Source organism: Heterocephalus glaber, unplaced genomic scaffold (assembly GCF_053883595.1).
Source record: "Heterocephalus glaber isolate CG9 unplaced genomic scaffold, H.glaber_assembly_v1.0 deba00001744, whole genome shotgun sequence".
Lineage (NCBI taxonomy): Eukaryota > Metazoa > Chordata > Mammalia > Rodentia > Bathyergidae > Heterocephalus > Heterocephalus glaber.
The window spans coordinates 4,508,853-4,531,118 of NW_028258450.1; the positions used below are offsets into that span (position 1 = coordinate 4,508,853).

At 52.0% G+C, this 22,266-nt stretch overlaps 1 protein-coding gene across 2 annotated transcripts in view; it reads right to left on the bottom strand.

The window, feature by feature from the left end:
* Positions 1 to 297: 297 nt before the first annotated feature.
* The window catches only part of Lig1 (DNA ligase 1), a 42,979-nt gene continuing 21,010 nt past the window's right edge, over positions 298 to 22,266 (bottom strand). For both annotated transcript variants that reach the window (XM_004867029.4, XM_004867027.4), the window contains 17 exons: positions 19,164 to 19,336; positions 17,194 to 17,360; positions 16,766 to 16,842; positions 15,815 to 15,906; positions 15,487 to 15,586; positions 14,775 to 14,860; positions 14,085 to 14,200; positions 12,592 to 12,687; positions 10,654 to 10,764; positions 10,039 to 10,110; positions 7,759 to 7,903; positions 7,509 to 7,591; positions 6,132 to 6,284; positions 4,559 to 4,612; positions 3,660 to 3,803; positions 664 to 756; positions 298 to 530 (listed from right to left, as the gene is read on the bottom strand). In XM_004867029.4, coding sequence (XP_004867086.2) covers positions 450 to 530; positions 664 to 756; positions 3,660 to 3,803; positions 4,559 to 4,612; positions 6,132 to 6,284; positions 7,509 to 7,591; positions 7,759 to 7,903; positions 10,039 to 10,110; positions 10,654 to 10,764; positions 12,592 to 12,687; positions 14,085 to 14,200; positions 14,775 to 14,860; positions 15,487 to 15,586; positions 15,815 to 15,906; positions 16,766 to 16,842; positions 17,194 to 17,360; positions 19,164 to 19,336 — 1,843 coding nt within the window. In that variant the 3' untranslated portion in view covers positions 298 to 449. The remainder of the gene's footprint in view (positions 531 to 663; positions 757 to 3,659; positions 3,804 to 4,558; positions 4,613 to 6,131; positions 6,285 to 7,508; positions 7,592 to 7,758; positions 7,904 to 10,038; positions 10,111 to 10,653; positions 10,765 to 12,591; positions 12,688 to 14,084; positions 14,201 to 14,774; positions 14,861 to 15,486; positions 15,587 to 15,814; positions 15,907 to 16,765; positions 16,843 to 17,193; positions 17,361 to 19,163; positions 19,337 to 22,266) is intronic.

Sequence of the window (22,266 nt, forward strand, 5' to 3'; positions counted from 1 at the left end):
CTAAGCTGTGGGTGTCAGGGTATTTGCACCAGAGACAAGAAAGTGACTAAGACATCACATATAGCTATTGAAATGAAACATCGGAGGCCTCAGTTGCACTGGCCATGTGTCACGTGCTCCATCCCTGCAGGTGGCTGGCAGCTGGTGCACTGTGTAGAGCAGGCACAGAACACTTCCGTCACTGTGGAGGGTACTGCTGCATGGCACTGGCTCAGTTCCTGGCACCAGCACACTCTATACCACTGTGAGCTCACAGAGCTCTGTCCCCAGAGCTCAGCATGGACCTTGTCACAGAGGAGATGTCTAAAAATTATTTATTGAAAGAAGTGACCAAATGAATCCCAGACCTAGTGTAAACCACCTCTGGCACACACATCAGACTGCGACACCAGATCTTCCATATCCCTGGGTCCCCTTTGCCTCTGCCCCCGGCCCTGGAGCACAGGGGCTTAGTAGAAATCTTCATTATCAGAGTCTGAGTCAATACCTTGGTTCTGAATTTGACTTTGCTTGCGATACAGACAGGCCACCTGAGGAGAGGAGTGTGGGGGGGTCAGCAGCTTCTGGGCTGCCCCCTCCATAAGCCCAAACCACCTCTCTCAGAAGCTGGTGACACCAAGCAAGCCCACCCCTGGGAGACACTGCCTCTTCTCAGGGTCTCACCTGGGCACTGGTAGTGGCCTCCTCTGGCTTCTTATCTTCACGGACGCGAATAAACCGAGGGAAGCGAAGGGAGATGCCCTTCTCACTGTCCACCTAAGGGAGGGGGTGGTGATCAGAACTCTCCGGTGCTCTAGCTGCAGTCTGCTGGCTGAGCGATAACCTATCCGGTCTCTTCCTCCTTATTTTACCCTGGCCTCAGTTTCCTAATCCATATAATCCATACAATGGGGCTGAGCAATGGACTGTAAGGATTAAAAACACTGACAAAGTGCTTAGATCCTCTGTATCAGGTGCATAGTAAGAGCTTAAGAAATGCCAGCTGTTACTGTCATGTTCTGCTGGGAAGGGAAACAGCAGACTCAGGGTATATATTATAGAGCAACACTTGAGGCATCCAGTCTATGTGGCCCTGGATCAGTCACCTCAGCTCTCTTGGTACTATCTCTTCAGCTGTGAAACAGATGTTCATATCACCACGTCTCTGCTGTATTGTGCAACATGCCCGTTATAACACAGCATTGCCACAGTGAGTGCTGGCTCCCTAGACTAGCTACCACAGAACCCTGGCTCCCCAATGCACAGCATGAATGAGAAACTAAAAATTGGATCAAAGATAGGAGTTCCTCATTATAAATGGACGTCTGTTTATAGTCAGAAAAGTGTATATTAGCCAGGTTTTGAAGGATAGAAGAACTCTCCAGAGAACTTTTTAAATTTGACCATCACTGTCCTCTTGAAGATGAGGACTGCAAACTGTCTCAGTGCTGGCCACAGGCTTCTGTCTCCTGGCTGCATATGGATTGCTTCACATGGTACCAAGGGTCAAACCACTGGGGGATCAGCCAGGTAGTGTGAGAACAAATTCTAGTTGAGGAAGTAACTGTGGCTGTTGAAGGAGAAGCTCAGGGGCAAGTGTGCTGAGCTTTCACATAAAAGATCTCAGAATTCGAAAATTACTTCAGAGTTTAAGCCATGCATGGTGGTGCATGCCTGTAAACCCCACACTCTGGGAGGCTGGGGCAGGATGATCACAAATTCAAGTACAGCTTCGGCAACTTAGTGAGATCCCCCTCAAAAGAAAAACTGAAAAGAGCTGGAGATGTAGCTCACTGCCCAGGTGCTGGGTTCACATCAAGGTATCATCCCAAAAGAGCTAACGACATCATAGTACAGCCTACACACACACCAATGTTTACAGGAACACAATTTATAATAGCAAAATCCTGGAAGCAGCCTACATGTCCATCAACAGGTGAATGGATAAAGAAATTAAATTTTAAATTAAATTATGGTATCTATATATAACAGAATACTACTCAGATATTAAGAAACAAATTTGAGGCGTTTATAGGAAAATGGATACATTTGGAAAACACTGTTAAGTGAACTAAATTAGACACACAAGCTTAAATTCTGTACAGTTTCTCTCATTTGAGCACTACTAAGTAAAAATAAAGAACAAAATAAAAAACTGGAATCGGGGGTCCAAGAGAGCTGGGGGAAGGGAGAGGGGAGTAGGGAAGGGGATATAAAAGGATTTAAAAAGCATCACGCACATGTACTAAATACCCACAAGGAATGCAATCAATATGTATCATAAACATGAACTACTACTACTACTACTACTACTAATAATAATAATGGGGAAAGGGAATCTAAGGGTGGTGAGAGGAGGTGGGTGGAGAGGGAAAAGGGAATTTAAAAAATCAAAATATGTTATGGGCACCTGAAATGAACAGACATTTCTCAGACAAAGAAGTAAAAGCAGCAAATAAACATATCAAAAAATGTTCAGCATCACTGGTCATTCGAGAGATGCAGATGAAAACAACACTGAGATTCCACCTCACCCCACAAAGAATGGCTGCTATCAAGAAATCAACCAATAACAAATGCTGGCGGGGTGTGGGGAGAAAGGAACCCTTCTCCATTGTTGGGGGAGTGCAGACTGGGGAAATCAGTATGGAGATACCTCAAAGAACTAGGGCTAGAGGTCCCATTTGACCCAGTTATTCCCCTACTGGGTATCTTCCCCAAAGAATTAAAAGAATCATACCACAGCGATATAGATACACCATGTTTATAGAGGCACAGTTTATAATAGCTAAAGCTTGGAAACAGCCCAAGTGCCCATCAACTGGAAACTGGATAGAGAAGATGTGGGTTTTTTTATAAAATGGAGTATTACTCAGCCGTAAAGAATGAGAAACTAGAGACATTTATAACTAAATGGATGCCATGTTGAGGCCATACTCTTAAGTGAAATAAACAGGACACACAAATGTAAATACCAAATAGTTTAAGTGTGAGAAACTGAAAGTGTAAATATGGATTACAATGATTAAAACATATAACTGATAATTTGAAATAGGAAAAAGTCCAAAGGGTTAGGGATGGTGGGAGGGGAAGGGGAAAGGAAAGAAGGGAAAGGAAAAATTATGAGGAAAGAAAAAAATGGAACAAAATCTATGTAAATAGGGAGGGGTGGAGGGGGTGAAGGGTGCACAGGTAATGGGGAAAAAATAAGAACCAAGATACATCATGTGCAGGTACCAGCACCCAATGACAAATGTAAACGTACTGTATACCTAAAATGGACCAACAAAAGAATTTAAGCAAAAAAAAAAAAAAAAAAAAAATCAAAATATAATAAGTACAGGTTCCTACTCCCTAAGATGAATGTAAACTACATGTACTACAAACACATTCTAATAAAAAAAGAAAAAGATGCTGGGTTCAATCCCCAGTACCACAAAACAAAGAAAAAAAAAATCTTCAGAGCCAAAGGCAAAATCATGACACAAAAGGGAACAACATCACTGTTTTTTTTTGTTCTACCAAGGAATATTTTTAAGATTTTTTTTTTTTACTTCACTATCTGACACCCAAATATGCCAGTTTTCTTGGTCATCGTGCAGGAGGAGCAGATGTGGGCCCCAAGGTCCCTCCCATGAGCCCCACTTCCCTCCTGGAGCTCCTTCCCAGGCCCCACTCACCAGGCCCCGGGCAGCAGGGTAGACGGGGGAGAGCGAGAGATCAGCGCACTTCACCTCCCACACGGCGCTGGGGTCCAGCCAGTGGTCGGGCGCCACAGCACCGTCAGCCCGCACGTAGGGGCGTGGGGTGGGCAGCACCAGGGCCTGCGGCAAGTGGTGGGAGAGAAGAGGGTACTGGATCTCAAAGTCAAAGCCCCAAGTTCCACATTAGCAGCGAAGGAGAGAGGAAATGGAAGGAACAGAAATAGGCACCGCTTAAAAGTAGAACGCTGGAGGAGAGGAGCAAACAGAAATGGGAGATAGGAGGAAATGAAAGAGAGACTCTGGGAGCGGAAGTGGGACATTAAAGACAAAAGAGGCAGAGGCCCAGAGAGAGGGACAGAGAGCTAGAGGAAGAGAGGGAAGGAAAGGGAGGGAGAGGATGAGGGACAGAGAAGAAAGGTGAGGGGGGGGGGGGCACTGGCCCAGATCTGTGGGACAGTGACCCAGACGGCAGGGGAATCGAGAGAGACACCCAAAGAGTGGGACAGAGATGGAGTCAGGACCCAGATACCAGTGCACAGGACAGACTCACACCCAAATACGCCTGCTGTCATGACGGCAAGCACTCCCCTTCTCTAAGGCTCTGGAGCTCCCACGCAGTGCCCGTGGTGCCCCCAGGACAGCTAAGGCACTGCGCTCAGGGAGACCAGGTCCCTCGGCCAGAGTCACCAGCTAGTCAGTGTCCTGCAGAGCTGGAATTTGGATGTGCCAGGCTCTAAGTCCAGCCCTGCTACCCACTGCCCTGCTGCCTGCACCCTGGCCCAAAGTGTGCAGCCCAAGTGGTGGAAGCCAGAGGCCTGCACGGAGAGAGCTCACTGTCAGAGGCACGAGGCTCGAGGCACGTCGCCCTGGCTCACCTGGAGGCTCTGGTAATGCTCTTCCAGCTGCTCATCGCTGAAGCCCGTTCCAAGCTGCAGGGAGGACGAGGAAGGTCAGCTCAGCCAGCCGCCTGCCACACACCTCCTCCCCGCTGCTGCCATCCGAGGACCTGGATGTGTCTGCCAGCCAGATCCCTGACCCACTCTGTCCAACCAGTGTCCACAGACAGCAGAGGGACGGTACAGTGTGGGTGCTAAGCAACTGGTCAGCCGAGGGCCCTCTGAAGGGAAACAACTCACCCTCCCAGCAGTTCCACTAGCTCCTCACAGCCTTCCTTCTGCCTTAGAGAAACCTTCCTCCTCCCGCTTGTGCTCACCAACATCCTACCCGCCCAGGAACTGATTGTTGTCACCTTCGGTCTCAAAACTGACAAGAGTTCCTTTCACCTCCCGAACAGTACAGGGTAAAGGACAGTAATGACACTTGGTGCTGACAGACAAGACAGGCATCTTTATACTGCTATTAAATTTCATCCAGAAAGCCCTTTTCGTATTGAGAGCCTTAATGTTTTTTGGCCTTTTGTTCTCATTAGCTCTTTAAAGTCTGTTCTAGAATCGATAATGTAAAATGGTGACAGATGGTGCCCAAAGATATGGGGCATCATAAAAGCACTATGATCAGTGGTATCGTGAGTTAACAGCATTTGTAACTGCCGGTGTAACTCCTAAGAACAAAGTTGGCTGGAGCCCAGCCACTCAGAGACAGGGTGCTGGCTCAAGAAATGGAGCCATGTGCACTTGAGAATTCTCATGCAGGCACTGAATCGTGCTGCCACATTACTTAAATGTACATGATAACATCTAAATTTAATATCTATAGAACTAAAAGGCAGAAAACAAAGTGACAGAGAATTTCCACTTTGTAAAAATATAAATAAAACATTCCCTCCTAGGATACTGGTGTTTACAGCTGTGCCCTGGGATTCTGGGTGATATTTTTGTTTCTGTGACAAAAGACCCAAATATGCTAGATATAGGAGCTGCACAGGAAAAGCCAATCACAATGTGCACATTTAAAAAATTCTTTTTTAAACATAAAAACCCCCCACAAATTTCCAGATTTGCAGATAGGGGTGGGCCATGGAGTAAATCTTTGACCAATAAAACAAGCAGGCATTGTTCACTGCTGACGCTGACCCAGGTGGCCACCCTTCTTCGCCATGATGGTTGGAACCATGATGCCATAAAGCTGGAAGCACGTGACAAAAACGACAGGGAAAGAGCAGCAGCCTGGATCCTAACGGCGCTGGAGACAGCCTGCCTTTCCACACTCATGACATGGGAGAGAAGATCTTACTTCAGCCACAACTCTTTGCAGCTGAATCCAGCCCCCTGTACCTCTCTATAGTACTAGCTTATTTTTCCATAGGAAGTGAAAGTTACTTATTGAATAAGGAAAAAAAAAACCAAAACAGAATCAAGGAAACAACAGTTCACACGGCGGATGTGAGCCTCTGGGTTTGGGCCCTCCCCGGGTCGCCAGGTAGAAGTCTGCCCCAGAGTCTAATCTACTTTTCTCCCACTCCTGTGGCAAGAACCTAGTCCCCAGGACCTTGCATATGGCCTGCAGCTCCTCGCTCTCCTTATCATAGACAGCCAGCAGAAAGCCTCCATAGCGGCCGGCCCGCTTTCCCCGGCCCAGGTAGGCACCGATCACCACGAGGTCCAGGGTGTCACCCACACCATCGAGGTAGTCCTTCTTCAGCTGGGAAAGGGAACAGGAGATAAGGGGGCGCCCCGACTGTTGGAGCTCGCCAGTGAGCTAAGGAGGGACAGGGATGAGGCTGAGAACTTCCGGAAAGAACACTGAGGATGGTCCCTTCAAGGAGAAGGGCGGGGAGAGGGCTTCTCAGCTTCAGGCAGAGCAAATGGGAAGAAAGGCAGAAGTGGGGACCTTGAGTCATCTTGATTTCTCAGTCACTCCACACACTGCTTCACACAGAGTGCACTTCTCTGTTCACTCAGGCAACACTTATGAAGGGCCGGCTGTCCAGGCAGGCACTGGAGACTGGGAGTGGAAGAGTGTCTACTTGCTAAGACAGAAAAGGTCTGGACACTCATGTCACAGCTGCTTGGTCCAGCGGGTAGACAGACCAGGGACAAAGGAAAATGCAGCAAAGACCTGGCCAGCTCAGCCTCTAAACCCTCTTGCTCCCTTCTCACCCAGCCCCCTGTTCTCTACTTAAGAGGGGCACCTCATACCAGACAGCAGCTCCCCAGCCCGCTCCCACCCCGCCAGTGACAAGCCCTGTCTACTACCTACACAGCAGCTAGAGGACCACTACAGAATGACACCTGGAGCATGACATCCTTGGGCGAAACCCATGCTGGCTTCTCAGAACTTCTGGAAGAAAATCCAGTTTCCTCTCAATGTCCCAAGGCATTGCATGAGCTGGGGCCTGCTCTCTGCTCCAAGCTGGCCTTGCCTGCCCATTCTCTGCACACACCAAACCTGGGCCTCCCTCAGAACTTCTGCACTTGTGGGACCCCCGCCCTGATTGCTGTGTGGCCAACCCTTTCTTGTTGTCTAGGTCCTGACCCAAGCGTTGCCTCCAGGGGGCTTCTCTGGGTCACCCGAGTGCTTCCAGCCTGCACTAGGCCCAAGCTGACCTGCTCTCTTCAGGTGCTCCTCACTGCCCAACTTCATCCTATTCATGTCCCAGCTAACTCCCTTCCGTGTGCCTCACCTGCCAGGGAAGCTAGTGCAGGGGCAATGAAGACCCCACCTGGCTTTTTCACCCGCGTATCCCCAGGGCTGAGGCCAAGCCCTCTCACTGACCAAGCCTTGTAGAATGAGGAGAGCTAACCAGGCATGGGATGGTAGAAAGGGCTCCTGAGCTCAAACAGGGTGCAGCTGGACACATGACACTGTGTGCTCAGTGGGGACAGACTTCCAGAACTGAGGATGGCCAGGCTGGACGGGAATCACCTTGAGCCAGTTGTGCGACCTCTTGGCGATCTCGTAGGTGGCATTCACATCCAAGGTCTTCACCATCAGCCCCTCGCAGGAGTCTGAAGAAGACAGAGAAGCATGGCTCTTGGGACCCCTAACACCCTGGGACCAGAGAAGGGACAGGATCCCATCAAATCACGCAAGGCTGAGGATGGGCCAGGAGCCAGGGACAATGCAGATAACAGGGAAGCTATAGACCTTGGGGTAGAGAAAGCAGCCACCTCACCTTTCACCGATTGCTCCAAGAACTCAGCTATCTGCTCCATGTCCTTGGTGTCCAGGGAGGTAGCGAAGACAAACTCGCCCTCCGTCTCTACAAAGTTCTCCCGGAGCAGCTGCCGGCGTTGTGACAGGGGCTGACGGACCAGGGACTGAGGAGAGAGGGTAGGGCCGCGGTGGAAACAAAGACCAGAAGGAAACACATACAAGTCACACTGCTTGATGTGGCTACAGAAAGCCTTGAGGGGAGGTCCAAGCTGTCAGTCAGGAGGACTCTGAGAATAAGAGGCTCAGGGACAGCAGCCTAAAACACAAGCTGATGACCATGAGGTTAATAGATATTTTCTACATTAATCCAGGGGCCACCAATTTCTTGGTGAGAACCAGACAGTAAATACAACCATCCCTCTGTATCCATGGGGATTGAGTCCCTTGGTATCCATGGAAACTGGAACCCCCACACACATAGACATCAACATCCATGGAAGCTCAAGTCTTTTATAGAAAGTGGTACAGCATTTGTGTAGAACCTACAGACATCCTCTCTCAGATACTTCAAAGCATCTCTAGGTGACTTACAATACCTCGTACAATGTCAACGCTATAAACACTACATTCTTTAGGGGATAATGACAAGAAACACCCTGTACACGTTCAGGACAGATGAAATATCTTTTTTCAAATATTTTTAACCCAAGGTTGGTTGAACCCATGGGTGTGGAAGCTGAAGACACCAAGGGTCAGCTCTGCTCTTGGCTCTCTGCTATCTGTCCCAGCTCTTCAGCTCTTCTGCTGTAGAGAAAAAGCAGGCACTGACAGGATATGAGCAAATGGGTAAGGCTGCATCCCATAAAAGTCTTATCTGCAAACACAGGTGTTGGGATAGACCTGGCTCGAAGGCTGCAGTTGGCTGAGCCTGAATGAGACAACACCTATGTGTGAAAAGTTCTGCTTACTTCTCCAAAATGAACTCACCGACCTTGAGAGAACAGATTAGCTTTAGGATCTTAGTGGTCCTGACTGAACTGACCCAGTTCTCTTACAGGCTCTAAAATCTGACAGTCAAGTGTGGACTTATTCAAGATCACATGGGCACATTCAAATCTGGACTTGGCATGCAGCCTTTTCTTTGCCCAGCATCACACAGGCCAAGGACATCAAGGGAGAAGCAGAGAGAGGAGCTAAGAAAAGAAATGAAAGCCAGGTGTGGTGGTGCACACCTGTAATTCCAGGTCTCTGGAAGGCTGAGGCAGGCAAATGATGCGTTCAAATCCAGCCTGGGCAACTTAGTGACTCGCCTGTCTCCAAATGAAAAATGAAAAAGTGCTGGAGGTAGAGCTCAGGGTGAAGGCCCCAGGCTCAATGCCCAATACTAAAAAAAAAAAGAGAACAGAAGGAATGGAAGAAAGAAGAAAGGGAGAAAAGGAAGGCAGACGGGAGGGGAGGGAAGGAGAGAGGAAGAGAGAGGAAAAAAGGAAGGAAGGGGGGAAGGGAGGGAGGGAGGAAAAGTCTCTTAGTGCACTTGGCGCCCACCCCACCAACCCAGCTGGGAGGACGGGTTCTCTTCTCTAGCCCCAGGCAAGAATGCATCCAAGACCAGGAACTCAGGATTCCTAACCGGTATCTCAAAACAACTGTTTTCAAACTTTTCAGCCTCAGGACCCCTTTATACTGCTAAAAAGTACTGAGTCATCCCTCCAAGGAGCATCTGCTTAGGTAGGCTACATCTTTAGATAGTTACCATATTAGAGATGACAAATGAGGAATTTACAGAATAGGTTTTCATTCATTTAAAAAATAGTAAGTACAATATTCTTGAGCAAATAGATCTTGTGTATTTGTGTGTGTGGTGCTAGGGATCGACCTCAGGGACTCAAGCATGTTAAGCAATTCCTCTACCACACGCTATACCCCAGCTCCCAAATAGTACATTTTTATGAAACACCCATATCTTTAAAAAAAAAATAGTGAGAAAAGGGCTATCTGGCATTTCTGTACATTCTTAAAAGTCTGACTTGAAGCTGCCTTGTCACATCTGCTGCTATATTCTGATGATGCACTGTGTGGCTCTGGCTGCAGACAGGGAGAAGGACAGCCTTGTGCCGATGAGCCGGGAGGAGGAGGACCTTGCAGGCCCTCCTGAGAGGGGCTTGGGGACCCCCCAAGGTCCTGGGATCACACTTTGAGACCCACTGCCTAAGCACAGCCTCCCGGCTCAGTGACGTGGCAGTCAGACCAACACCAGGCTGCCACATGCCAGCTGCCCAGCGCCAGGGCCAGGACTCACCTCTCCGTTGAGGAAGATGAGGTCGAAAGCATACAGACACACCTGCACCTGGATCTCTGCCGCGTCTACCTCCTGTTGGGGCAGAATGGAAACCAGGAGTGTGAAAAGGCGAGGCAGGGCCCTCGGAAGCCATTCCCCTCCCATCCCGTCCGGTCCCCTGTCCCCTGTCCCCATAGCAGCGGCCAGTCTCCCATCACTCCCTGCTGCTCAGCTGTGGCTGCCCATCTACAAAAGTGGCAACATTGCTGGTCCCAGGCCGCTAGTCCCAAAGGCGCTCAGCTAATCCTGACCCCTCCCTGACAGCTAACAGTGGTGGCAGATCAAACTTCTGGCCAATCGGAGCTAAAGGGGTAGCCTGCTGGGTGAAGGTGTGGAGCTTCTAGGACCAATGATCTGTTCTAGTAAAATCACAGAGATGCAGGACACACCCACACCCACAGCCCCCCCCAGCTAGCCGAGATGCTGGGATGAGAATGTGATGGCTGCAGGGTGAGGGTCACTTGGCCAAAGGCTGAGAGAGCCACTGCCCCTCTGGGGACGAGGCAGGACCCTCAGCCAGGCTGCGGGGCAGATGACAGAGGCACGGTGACACTCGGTAGAGGGGGCTGATGCTACCTTCCGCTTGCGAGTGGTAAGCACTTGGAACGGCTGGATCTGCTTCTTCTCCCGGTCCCAAGCCACTGCTTCGGTGTCCAGGATAAAGGATGTGACTGAGGGGAGTTTAATCTGAAAGTGAAGGAGGAGACAGGGCTTACGAGAGGTGGACAGGTGGACGTGACGAGGTCAGGAGACAGACAGAAGAAAACAAACTCCCGTCCTTCCACAGCACTCACAGCCCCATAAATGACTGTCAGCCTCAAAGAGAAACACGGCACAGACTTCCTAAGCAGGGAAACAAGACCCCTGAGTCTTCTACTTGATCCTACAAGCTGACCTAGAAGCCTCCTCCATGTCCTTCTTCTCCCCACATTTAATTCCCTGGCAAAGCCACCCCCTGCAAAGTCTCCAAGTCCCTCTCCCCACCCCGCTGCAGGGCCCAGGCTGCCTCTTCCTGCTGCTCCCCCTCCTACACTGACCCCTGCAGCCTGCTCTTCTCCCAGCAGCCGCAATGCTAGTGGCAAACCTGAATCTGATTACTGCACACTCCGCTCAAATCCACCCCATAGCTCCCCAGAGCCGTGGGGCCAGGGCTCCCTCCAGCCCTGGTCCTCCCTCCCTCAGCTTACCCAGCCCCTTAGCATCTCTCTTTGCCTCAGCACATTAGCCCCTCTGTTCTCAAGCTCTCATCGCTGGGCCTTGGCACGTGCTGCTGCCTCTGAAAGGCCTGCTCCCACTCGCCTTCCCCATCTTTCACTTTGCTTAGGAAGCCTGTTCTTTCCCCCAGTGAAAACTCGCGGCACAGCCCCAAGGGGCACCGCACCATTCATGCTGCATCCTGCTGTGGTCTCAGTGAGGGCAGAGACCCTGACAAGTGGGTCTGTGTACACCTCGGGCTCCAGCTCAGAGGTTCGGATGTCCAATACGTACTTTCAGAGTGAATGAACAAAAGAACCTACATACGGAAGACGATGGAGTGGAGTGTACACTTGGAGATAAAACCCACCCCTGGGATCAAAAAGCTATCAGGAGTCACCTGCGGTGGGCAGACGATGTGAGACAGAGGTAAGGGCCGGCTTGGCCAGGGCACAAGGAAGCACTTTCAAGTGATGAGGGTATGGAAACATGTGGGTGCTTAAAGTTGCCCAAACCCATCAGCTGTATACTATAAAGTCAGGACCTTTCATGGAAATTACATTTTAAGAAAACTGAGATTAAAAAATAATACAGGGCCCTTAACCAAAACCCTGTGCAGTACTGCTTCTAGCAGGCAGAATCTGAACACTGTGCTCCCCGCTTGCTGAGGAAACCAACTGCCTCCCAGGAGCAAGGGGACGGGGAAGGGCTCTATTATGGGGACTCTCACAGGCCCAGACCCCCTTGGATGCAGAGTAAGCCCAGCTCCAGTGCCTGCCCAACACACCTCTGGGCTTCCTTTCTTAGACTCCTGGGAGTCCCCAGGACGCCCCCTCCTCTCTCTCTCAGGCATTCTCCCTGCCTTCCCCATCGCAGAGAGGGCCTGCAGGTTCCACTCTGGTTTCCCAGACTCTCCTGCACCACGGTGGTCATGGGACACAGTCCCAGGCAGTGATCCCAAGCTGGAGAGAGGAGTGAGGTGGGAGGAACCCAGTAAGGCATTAACTTTCCTCACGGGAGGTGCAGAGGCTGGACCCCCTTCTCTCTCTTCCTATCTAGAAGGGTAGCAGCTGTGTGCACACTAGGAGACAAGCAACGCCAATCAACAAGGACAAAGGAGGGCAGAGACAGAAGAATACCAGAATGCCTTGCGGTGCTCACCTCCAGCTTCCTTTGAGGAACAAACATCTATTTAAGCCATGCTTAGGTGTTACTTGGCGCCACCCTGTAACCCACACTGTGCCAAGCTGGCCTGGATAAACCCCAAATCTCTGCAGCTGTAACCACAGCTCTGTCAGTGAAGGCACAGCAAATGCCCACCTTGGGGATGCGGCTGATGATGTCGGGGTACTTTCCCGTGTTGTCTTCCTGATTCCTGCTGAAGATCTTCACTTCCCCGCCTTCCACAACATGGATCTGCCGTCAAGGGGCCAGGAAGCGGGAATGAGAGCTGAGTCTACCACTCATGGCCCCTCCATTCTCTTCAGACCCACCCCTCCTGGTAGAGGGTTCAGGATGCTCTGAGGGGGAGGAACGGGTGCAGAGACCCAATCTCATATCTCCTGGGCTCCTGGGCACTTCCCGCCTGCTAGCACAGAGCCTGCCATTGTCACCACCTCCACTCCAGAGCCCTGCTCCCTCCTGAGCTCATCTGCCCTGCCCTGCTCCGCTCTCGCTACATGGTATTTGCTGTACCTACCATTCTGGTTTCTACTGCTGCCTTATTTAAATAGTCTGCTGCATATGTGGCATCTCACATATATATTTTGTTATTTCAAAAACTATGTATACTTGATATTCCCATTGTGTGTGTGTGTGTGTGTGTGTGTGTGTGTGTGTGTGTGTGTGTGTGTGCACGCGCGCACTGAGGGTTAAGGGCAAGTAGAGTGTAGATAATTTGCTGCTGGCAGGAAGATCTCTTTACTTAGGTTTTGCTTTGCACTGATGGGATCTTGGCTTTATTTGTCAAGAAGTGCTGTCTACCACTTCACCTCATTCAATTTAACTGGGTTTGAACCAGTCAGTCATGTGAGTCAGAGCCGCTCTAGACGCTGGAAGACTGCACCACCATACACAGCTGGAAATGCTATACATTTATATTTCTAATCATGACTGCCAGGAGTGGTGGTGCACGGCTGTAATCCCAGTACTTGGGAGGCTGAGGCAGAAGGATCACCATGAGTTTGAGGCCAGCCTGGGCTACATAGTGAGTTTGAGGCCAGCTTGAACTATAAAAGGAGACCCTGTCTCAAAAAGCTAAAAAAAAAGAAAAGAAAGAAATCATGACCACTGTTCCCAATCATTATAACTTTTTTCTTGACATTTTGAAGATTCACCTATAACAAGGTGTCTATGGAATCCACTGCCTGTAACCGCCCCAAAGCCCCACAAACACTGCCCACCTCCTGTTTGTGAGAAACGTGGGATGGTCCTGAATCCCGAAGGGCAAAGGGCTCACAACACATTTCCTTACAGACCCCAGGACCACGGGCGTCACAGGTCACACTTGCACATCACTGTAGTAGGGTCACTGGCCGCCTCCTAGAATGGCTATGGTTGGCAAAGCTTGCGCCAGGGGAGCCAGCATTCCTGGACCTTCTGCTACCCTAGGCCAGGACTTCTGGCAGCTCTGTCTCCCCATAAGCTGGTTATTGAGGCACCCTTTGCAAGGAAAGGAAACTAAAGCCCAGAGAGAACAATGAGGCCAGCCAGGCAGCATGTAGCAGAGGCAGGGTCTGAACTCGGGCCTGCCTGAGCCCTGGCCCCAGCTCCAGCATCCTCCTGTTGGCGGCAGGGCTATGCTTCCCCCATACCTGTGCCCTCTGCCCATCGTATTTGTACTCGCAGGTGAAGGCTGCCTCCTCAAAGCGTTTCAGGACTTCACTGACACCCCGAGTGGGATGGGCCAACATCGGCTTCAGAGGGACGCCTGGGGAGAGGGAAGAGTGAGTCAGGGGAGACCAGTGGCCGAGGGAAGGCGCTAAATCAGAAAACTAGAGAGGTGAGGAGGCCACAACTGTGCCCGGGACCCATTCTCCTGTCTTCCGCTGAATAAGAGAAGCGCAGGACCAGCCACACTTTAGGGCACTGGCAACCTTAACCCTCAGCCCCTCTGGCAGCGAGGAGGGCATGTGGCTGGAATGCACACAGGAGCAACTTGCAGTGTCTGGACGCATCCCCTATGGCAATGGGGTTGTCTCTCCTTCAGCTCAGCTCAAGGATGAAACCACACACATCACAGTGACAACCTCGGATGGCAGAGGAACAAGACAGAAGGAACTTGGGCTTCTGGGGGATTCCTGGACCAATGGCACACCCTCCCCGGCTGCCCGCAGTTACGTGCAGCAGCAATCCTATCTGGCTCAACCAACTGGCTTCTTCGGTAACTGTTGCCATCTGCTTTGCCCACAGCCTGTTGTCCAATTCAGAAGGGGAGGCCCCAGGGGGAGAATGAAAGGTCTCAGCACCTTTCAGGGATCCAGCCCTGATCGGGAGGGAGGTACCTGGGCTCAGCCTGCAGTGCTCCGGGAGATGCTCCAGGCCATGCTCCTGAAGCACAGGGATGATTCGGTCCAGGTCAGGCACCTCACTGGAGGGGTGAGGTGGGGGGACAGCTGAGCAGTCTTTCTAGAACTGTCACAACTTGAAAACTGTCTGGCTGCAAGTGCTCACGGGCTTGGATCCCCAGTCTGTGCCCAAACCTGGCCTCCTGAATGCCTCTGCCTATCTCGGTGACCGTGTCCTCAACTTCTTGTCACCCGTGTCCTCCCTCATTCACTACACGCCACTCTGACTCTCCCTTAGTCTGGACCCGCCACTGTCCCTTATCTATTACCATGAGAGCAGTGATTCTCCCCAGCTACACAGGAGACCCACTCAAGTCTGTGTTACAAAAAAAAAAGTTTCCCAAAGCCAGTCTCCACCTGCTAAGATTCTGGTCTAACTGGTCTGGGAGGGTCAAAGCTCAGTACTTGGTGGAGCAGAGCTGAGCCTCTGCTCACAAGCAGTCCTGGCTAGAGCTTGGGCCTCCCGAGCCCGCAGCCCTCATGTGCTGTCAGCATCCTCTTGCAGGTCATGCCCTTCACTGTCTGCTACCTTCTTGATCTGTCGGCTTCCTGTGCCTTGCGCCACCTTGTCTAGATCACCACCCCGATGACAGTCACTGGTGTGTGCCAGCCACTGCGCCATCCCTCTGTCCCGGCCCCAGGATCTCACCAAAACGTCTGCTTCAAGATCATGCCTTGTTCCTCCAGCCACGTCTTTCTGGCCTCTGCAGTCTTGCCCTTCCCAGCATCCACCACGGCTGGAGGGAATTCTAGGAAATGATCCACCGAGGGCTTTGTGATGGGCCTTACCCCTCAGCTACCCGCAGAGTGCACATGGGCAGTTTGCTCCAGGACAAGGAACACAGATGCGGCTGCCTGAGAACCTTTTCCGGGGAAGAGGAGCATGGAGGCAGGAACCACGAGGATAGGGGTAGGGTGTGGACTTTTGAGGAGGGAAACCTCAGTAACAGGTGCAAAGAGGGGTCAAAGGTGCTCACCTTGGCCTGGGGGTGTGAGGCTCACAGCCTGGGAGAGGGCAGCGAGCACCGACTGCTCGGCCAGCCCAAGGCGAAGCCGTCCACTCAGGGCCCTGGAAAGAGAAGGGCGGAGCGGGATGGCTGGTACCTTCTAGCTTTGTCCCTCTACATCTTGCCCCTACCTCCTCCCATCTCTCCCACCCGTACCCCAAACCTCTGTAGACCCTCCTCCAAAGCCAGAGCAATCTTGGCTCTGAGTCCGGGAGCAACCCAAGAAATTACACAGCCTATTTAACGGATGAGGAAATAAGAAGTTGGCCAAGAATGGCCATGACCACCAGCCTTCGGTATGGTCCCTTGTCCTCTCCACTGTCCTGAGAGGAGGCCGGGGCTTGGGGAGGCTGAGTCACAGCAGAGCTGGGCCTTAAGAAGGGACATTGCCCACCCTGGTGGGTGCAGTGCTCAAGACCTGAGCCAGCACTTGTTTTGAGCAAGCAGTCACCAGTGACCCAGCCTTCTACAGCTCTGTCTCCATGCCTGGAGTAGGGAAACAGAGTCTGCCTTGCAGAGCTGCTGGGCACTGAGGAGATGAGGCACTTGGTGCAGGGCAAGGCGCCTAAAATATGCTCCAGAGCATGAGCAGGCAACTATTTTGCTTCCACTGTCATGGCAGACACATGGCTCTGCCGCTCAGGCCAAGGCAGACATCACTAGTCAACCACAGCTTGCTTTGTAGTTGAGCTCTGGGACCTTTCTCTAGCCAGCATTACCACAGAACCACAGTCAGGCTCAGAAGGAAAGCACATCCCACCTTGCTCCTCCCCTGGGTCTGGGCTTTTGATCATGCTTTTCTGACCCAAGGTAGGAGGGCAACCAGGCCATGAGCCACAACTCCAGCTGCGGAGCTTGCCTATACCCTCTGGTCTATACCTGCTCATTTATACCCTCTGCGGCCTCAGGCCCCACACTCACCTGGCGATGAAGCGGGCTTCTGAGTGGCGGCAGGCGACAAAGAGGCCTTTGATGATATCCATCTTCTTGGTCACGGCCTGGAGGGGCGGGGGACAGCCGGAGCCTGGTGGTCAAGGGAAGGCCCACCCCCTCTCCCTCCATGCCCTCCCACGGCCCGGCCGCCAGCGCTGGGGGCAAAACAAATGAGCTGGCCTCCCTGCCTGCCTCCCTCCCTCCACCCAGCAAGGGCGTGCTCACTGAGCCCTGACACCCAGCAGGCTGGTGTCAGGGCCTAGAACGGATCTCTAGAGGAAATGCCCAGGCTCGAGAGAAGGAAGGACGGAAAGCTTTACCCCCCATGAGCAGAGCTGAAGAGACCCAGCTCAAGTGGTTTAAGCACTAGATCCCAAGGCATCTGGGTACTGAGGGGAACGCCCTTCTCCACTCACAGCGCTGCCGGTGAGCTGGGCGATGTCCCGGAACTTGGAGAAGACCCCAGCGCTGGTAAGAGGAGGCGGCGGCAGCATGAGTCTCTGGGTGCTACGGCTGTTCTCGGCCACCAGCCCCACGTCACCCTTCTCAACAGCCTCGGCCCGGACAGATTCCAGCTGCCGGCCTTGTGGGGGGAGCAGGGTAGGAGTGGTGAGGCGTGGCGAGGCTGTGCACCTCCCTTCCAGGGTGGCACGGGTGTGTTTCTCCAGCTACATCCCTGTTGCTTTCCTTCCCCGCTTGATTGGAACAGCTTGGTCAGCATCTGTCCCCTGTTCTATCAAGTGTGAGAAGCCCTTGGGACAGTCACAGGGCAAAGCAGCTGGACAAACGTGCCTGTACTTGTGGGGGTGTCTGAAAGGCAAGTCCATGTGCAGGTGGGACTTAAGAGCCACAGCGTGAAATGAGACCAAGGAAGTAGGTAGAGAGCAGGGAAGGCCAAGGGCCCCTTCCCTCACTGGTCACAGAATCCTCCGGCAGTGGCCAATGAGCCTTTTATTTTTGCCATTATTGCTTTCTGTTTTGAAGTCACCTGTTTAAACACATGGGAGATGAACTGGCCTTAACTGTCCAGAACTAGGTTCCCTGGGGACCCCTAGAGGTGACAGCAGGAGGCTGGGGAGACAAAGACACAAGCTTGACCAGTGGCTCTCAAACCATCAGAACCAATATCTGGGTCCCCGCAGATACCCTGCGACACCACTTTTCTACTTTGCATTGAATGCAGAGACAATGTGACCCCTCAACGTGTCCCATTTCAAGAGAATGCCCTACCTCTAATAAAGAAAGGAAATAAAAGAGAAAGTAATTTACAAGGAAACAACATGCACGTCGGCCTTCTGACACTTGGCTGCTGCACAGAAGACATAAACGGTCAGAGCTTGCGTCTGCGAGTGGAAGCGCCATGAACCAGACAGCTGCCAGTAGAGTGGTCAGGGTGGCATGGGGTGGCTCGCGCTGCCAACTGTGATGCCATTTTCCCAAAAGGTGAGCAACTCACAGCAAACCTGGGCCTTGGGCAGCCATCGGGGCTACGGAGAGATGTGTCAGCTGAGTGCTACCGTGCATGGATGCAACCAGGAAGGGCAGCAAAGCCTGCATGCCCGAGACACTGGCCACTTGGTCTCACGTAAAGGAAACAAATCCTCCTTAAGCCAGTATGTGGGCATCTGGCTGCTGTAGCTGAGAGAATCTAGACGGCCTGCGCTGGGTATGGCACAACGTCAGAGCACAGAGAACGGCCCACAGTGAGAGAGGATGAGTCACCTCCCTTGGCCCGTGACCCTTCACTCTCCCCTCACCCCACTGTCTCAGTCCTTTGTCTTCTCATCAAACCCCAACTCTTCCCTCCCTAAGGTCCACACGGCTTGACCCTGAGCTCCCCAACATCCTCCCTGAGGTAAATGACAACTCCCAGAGCTTTCCTCATCTGTCCTATGTGGATCGCTCTTAAACTCTGACCTCTGACCCAGGTCTAGGAGCTTCAGGCCCCAGATGGAGGCTGCTCGTGCCTGGTACCACGAGGAGGTTATTAGCTTCCCCCAACTATGCCTGGCCCTCCCCAGGTGACTCCAGCACACAGCAGTCAGCAGCAAGGTCCCAAGGGTTCGTGAACTTCTCCAGCTGAGCCCCTGCCTTCCACAGCCCCCACCCCACCCCACCCCACCCCGCTCTCCCCTCCTTTCATCTCAGTGCAGCTCCTTCTGCCCCAGGACCTCGGCCCAGCCTCCTCGGTGGTTTCCTTTCCCATTTGTGCTCCATGTGGGGCCAGAGCCAACCCCACCCTCACCCAGTCACAGTTCTTCCTTGGCTCCCTGGAGCCCCGATCAGCAGCCAGCACTTCAGTTGCCCCCGTCCCAGCACACGTCTGGGCCTTCCTCCTGCGAACCACTGCCCATCCCACGCTCCCTCCACCACGGGACCCTCTTACCTGTGGCCTGGGCTACGGCCTTGAGAAGGACACCATCGCCAACGCCAAGCTCCAGGCCCTGCTGGGGAGGCCCAAGGCGGTTAAGGGTGAGGTAGAGGACAGGGAGCAGGTCTGGAGGGGACAGGGCCACCACAGAGCGCAGCAGGTTACTCAGCGTCTCCACCATCCGGAGCCTGGAGGAGGGGACAGGACCGTGACCACCTGGCTCTTCGAGGTCAGTGGAGGGTGCGCGCTGGGGTGGGGTGGGGAGAAGAGGAAACAGGAAATGGGAAAGTCCAAATGGAGTCTATGGCCCACATAGCAGTATCACGGGGATGTCCTGGTTTTGATCACTGTCCTGAGCTAAGACAAGCCAATAACATGAAGGAAAGCTGGGCCAGAATAAGGGGGGACTCGAAAAGGAAGATGGGAAAGGAGAGGAAATGCCTCAAAAACATTGAGGAGCGGCCGGGGATTTAGCGCAGTGGTTCCACCGCCTGCCTCGCAAGTGCAAGGTCACGAGTTTGATCCCCAATACCCCCAAAAAAACAAACATTAAGGAGCATGACCTGAAGCCATAGGCAAAATCACAGGCTGCTAGTGTGACAGAACCCTGAAGACGATGACAATGACACCAGAGAAGTAGCAGCCAAGGCAGGCGGAGCACTTTCTACATGAGATGCTGGTTTTAAGCACCTTGTATATTTTAACTCACAGAATCCCCTCAGCTCCCGTCTAAGACAAGTAGCATTATGTCGCTCATCTTGCAGATGAAGAAATAGAGGCACAGGAAGATGCTAAGACTGGCCAAAGGTCACAGAGACAGTGTGCATCAGGCTGAGACACAAGCTCCCAGCCACTAAAATCACAGCTTCTGCCTGTCACAGCTGGAAAGAGCCAGGGTCATCACTGGTCAACTCTGACAGCTTCACTAAGAAGAGAAGCTGTGTTTTTCTAAGAAAGAAGGTCAATGGACAAATCTTTTAAAAGGTAGAAGGACTGAGAGAAACACAAAATTACGACTTGGCAAATGCCATGGTAACAGCTGTTGCAGGCAAGTGCCACCACTGAACACCTCAGCACGGGCCGGGTGTGGAAATAGAGACTAAGGACTGCGATGAGAGCACCCTGGGTCAGGGTGGCCACACATCCAATGAGTGTCGTTGTAAGGGTCCCGGAAAGGGCAAACAGAGATGGTGGTGACGTGGAAGTGAGGAAGCCACAGCACTCGGCCCAGGACACGCTGCAGTTGCCCGAAGCTGATGGTAGCACAGGCTGGAGTCTCCCTCAGAAGGAACCAACCCTGTGCCACCTTGACTTTGGACCTCTGGCTTCCTGCACTGTGGGAAGAGTAACCTTCTGTGGTCCTACACTACTGTGTGTGTGGCACTATTTCCCAGCAGCCTTAGGATGCTAACACAAATATGAAATTAATGGGAGGAAGTTTGGAGAGAGAGTAAATCCCCACAGGATACCTATTAGGTGCAAAGGGGAGGACAGACTTTGGGCCTGGCCCTGCTGCTCCTGCCTTTGTGCCTGAGGGCAGGTGATCTGACCTCTCCGAGCTTCAATTTCTTCACGAGTAAAAGAAGATTATACCTCTCATGTTTGCTGTGGAGACTGAAATGAACAACACAGTGCAGGATTTAGTTCAGGAGACACTTAGCAATCATTGACTCGAAGAGAAGGGAAGACACCTGCCAGGTAGCCCTGGGGCCAAGTGATAGGCCCCAAAAGGACACAGTGAGAAAGCATCGCTTCCGTGGTCACTGGAAACTAACCCTGAGGGAAGGTGGCCTAAACCCCAGCTGAGAGACATTCCACATCACCGGATCCTCCACAAAGGCAGAGGTCATGAAGGAAAAAGAGCCACTGGAAACTTGTCTGAGCTAAATGAGAACGGGCAGGCCAGTTAAACACAATGGGTGGGGAACCTGGACTACATAAGAGGATGGAAATGGGAACACCCAAAGTCTGGGGATCACTTAACAGTATCCCCATGTTGGTTTGGATGTTGGTTTGACTACTGTTCCAAACTGAGACAGGCCATTAACATGAAGAGAAGCTGACCAGGGTGCATGGGAGACTCTATATTAATTTTTTCAGGGGGTGGGTGTGGGGGGGTGGCAGAACCAAAAATCACTCAGGATCTTGAGCTTGCCGGGCAGGCGTGACGCCACTGAGCTACATCCCTGGCCCTTTTATATCATTTTTGTTTAATTTTCTGTAAGTCTAAAATTACTTTTAAAGTAATTTTTTAAATTTATTTAAAAAATGTGATTGAACCCACAATTCTGGATTACGGGGTCATGGCAGTCACTTGCCGTTCTCTTCGAGTCAATGATTGCTAAGTGTCTCCTGAACTAAATCCTGCACTGTGTTGTTCATTTCAGTCTCCACAGCAAACATGAGAGGTATACTCTTCTTTTACTCATGAAGAAACTGAAGCTCGGAGAGGTCAGATCACCTGCCCTCAGGCACAAAGGCAGGAGCAGCAGGGCCAGGCCCAAAGTCTGTCCAACCCCTGCGCAGGATCCTTGCCCAGCGGCTGCCCACAGGCTGGTACAAGTCCCTCAGCCTGGTCCTCAGGCTCTTCCCACATCCTCTGTGACCTGCCTGCCCCCACCCCGTGTGAATAGGGTCTACACCCCCAAAGAAGCTCTCAAACATTCCCCCAAAGACCCCCTTGTAAGAATAAATCATAAGCAACAGCTTAAACTGTGCTAATGCTGGGGAAGTGAAAAATGATACAAATGAAGGGTACTACAGAGCAGATGAAACAAGCAGGGATCTATTTAAACCAACACAGAGAGGTATGAAAACAAGGCGGGTGCTGAGCAGGCAGCAGAAGGAAGCACGGCCCCTGAAAATATGGGTACTAACCAGATACACAGGGGAAAGTGGGGGCAGGAGAGGAGCAGAACTGGAGGTAGGGAGGACCGGGGCTGCGCATGGGATGCACGACAGTGATGTTAATGTGCTGCTGACAAGCACCACACCAGGCAGCCCCGGGCACTGAGGCTGGCACACAGTCACTGGGAGCAGGGGCTCTGCAGGGAAAGCTCAGAGTAAAAAGGGGATCCTCACTATAAACAAGACCTGACTTCCTTTCACTGGCACTAAA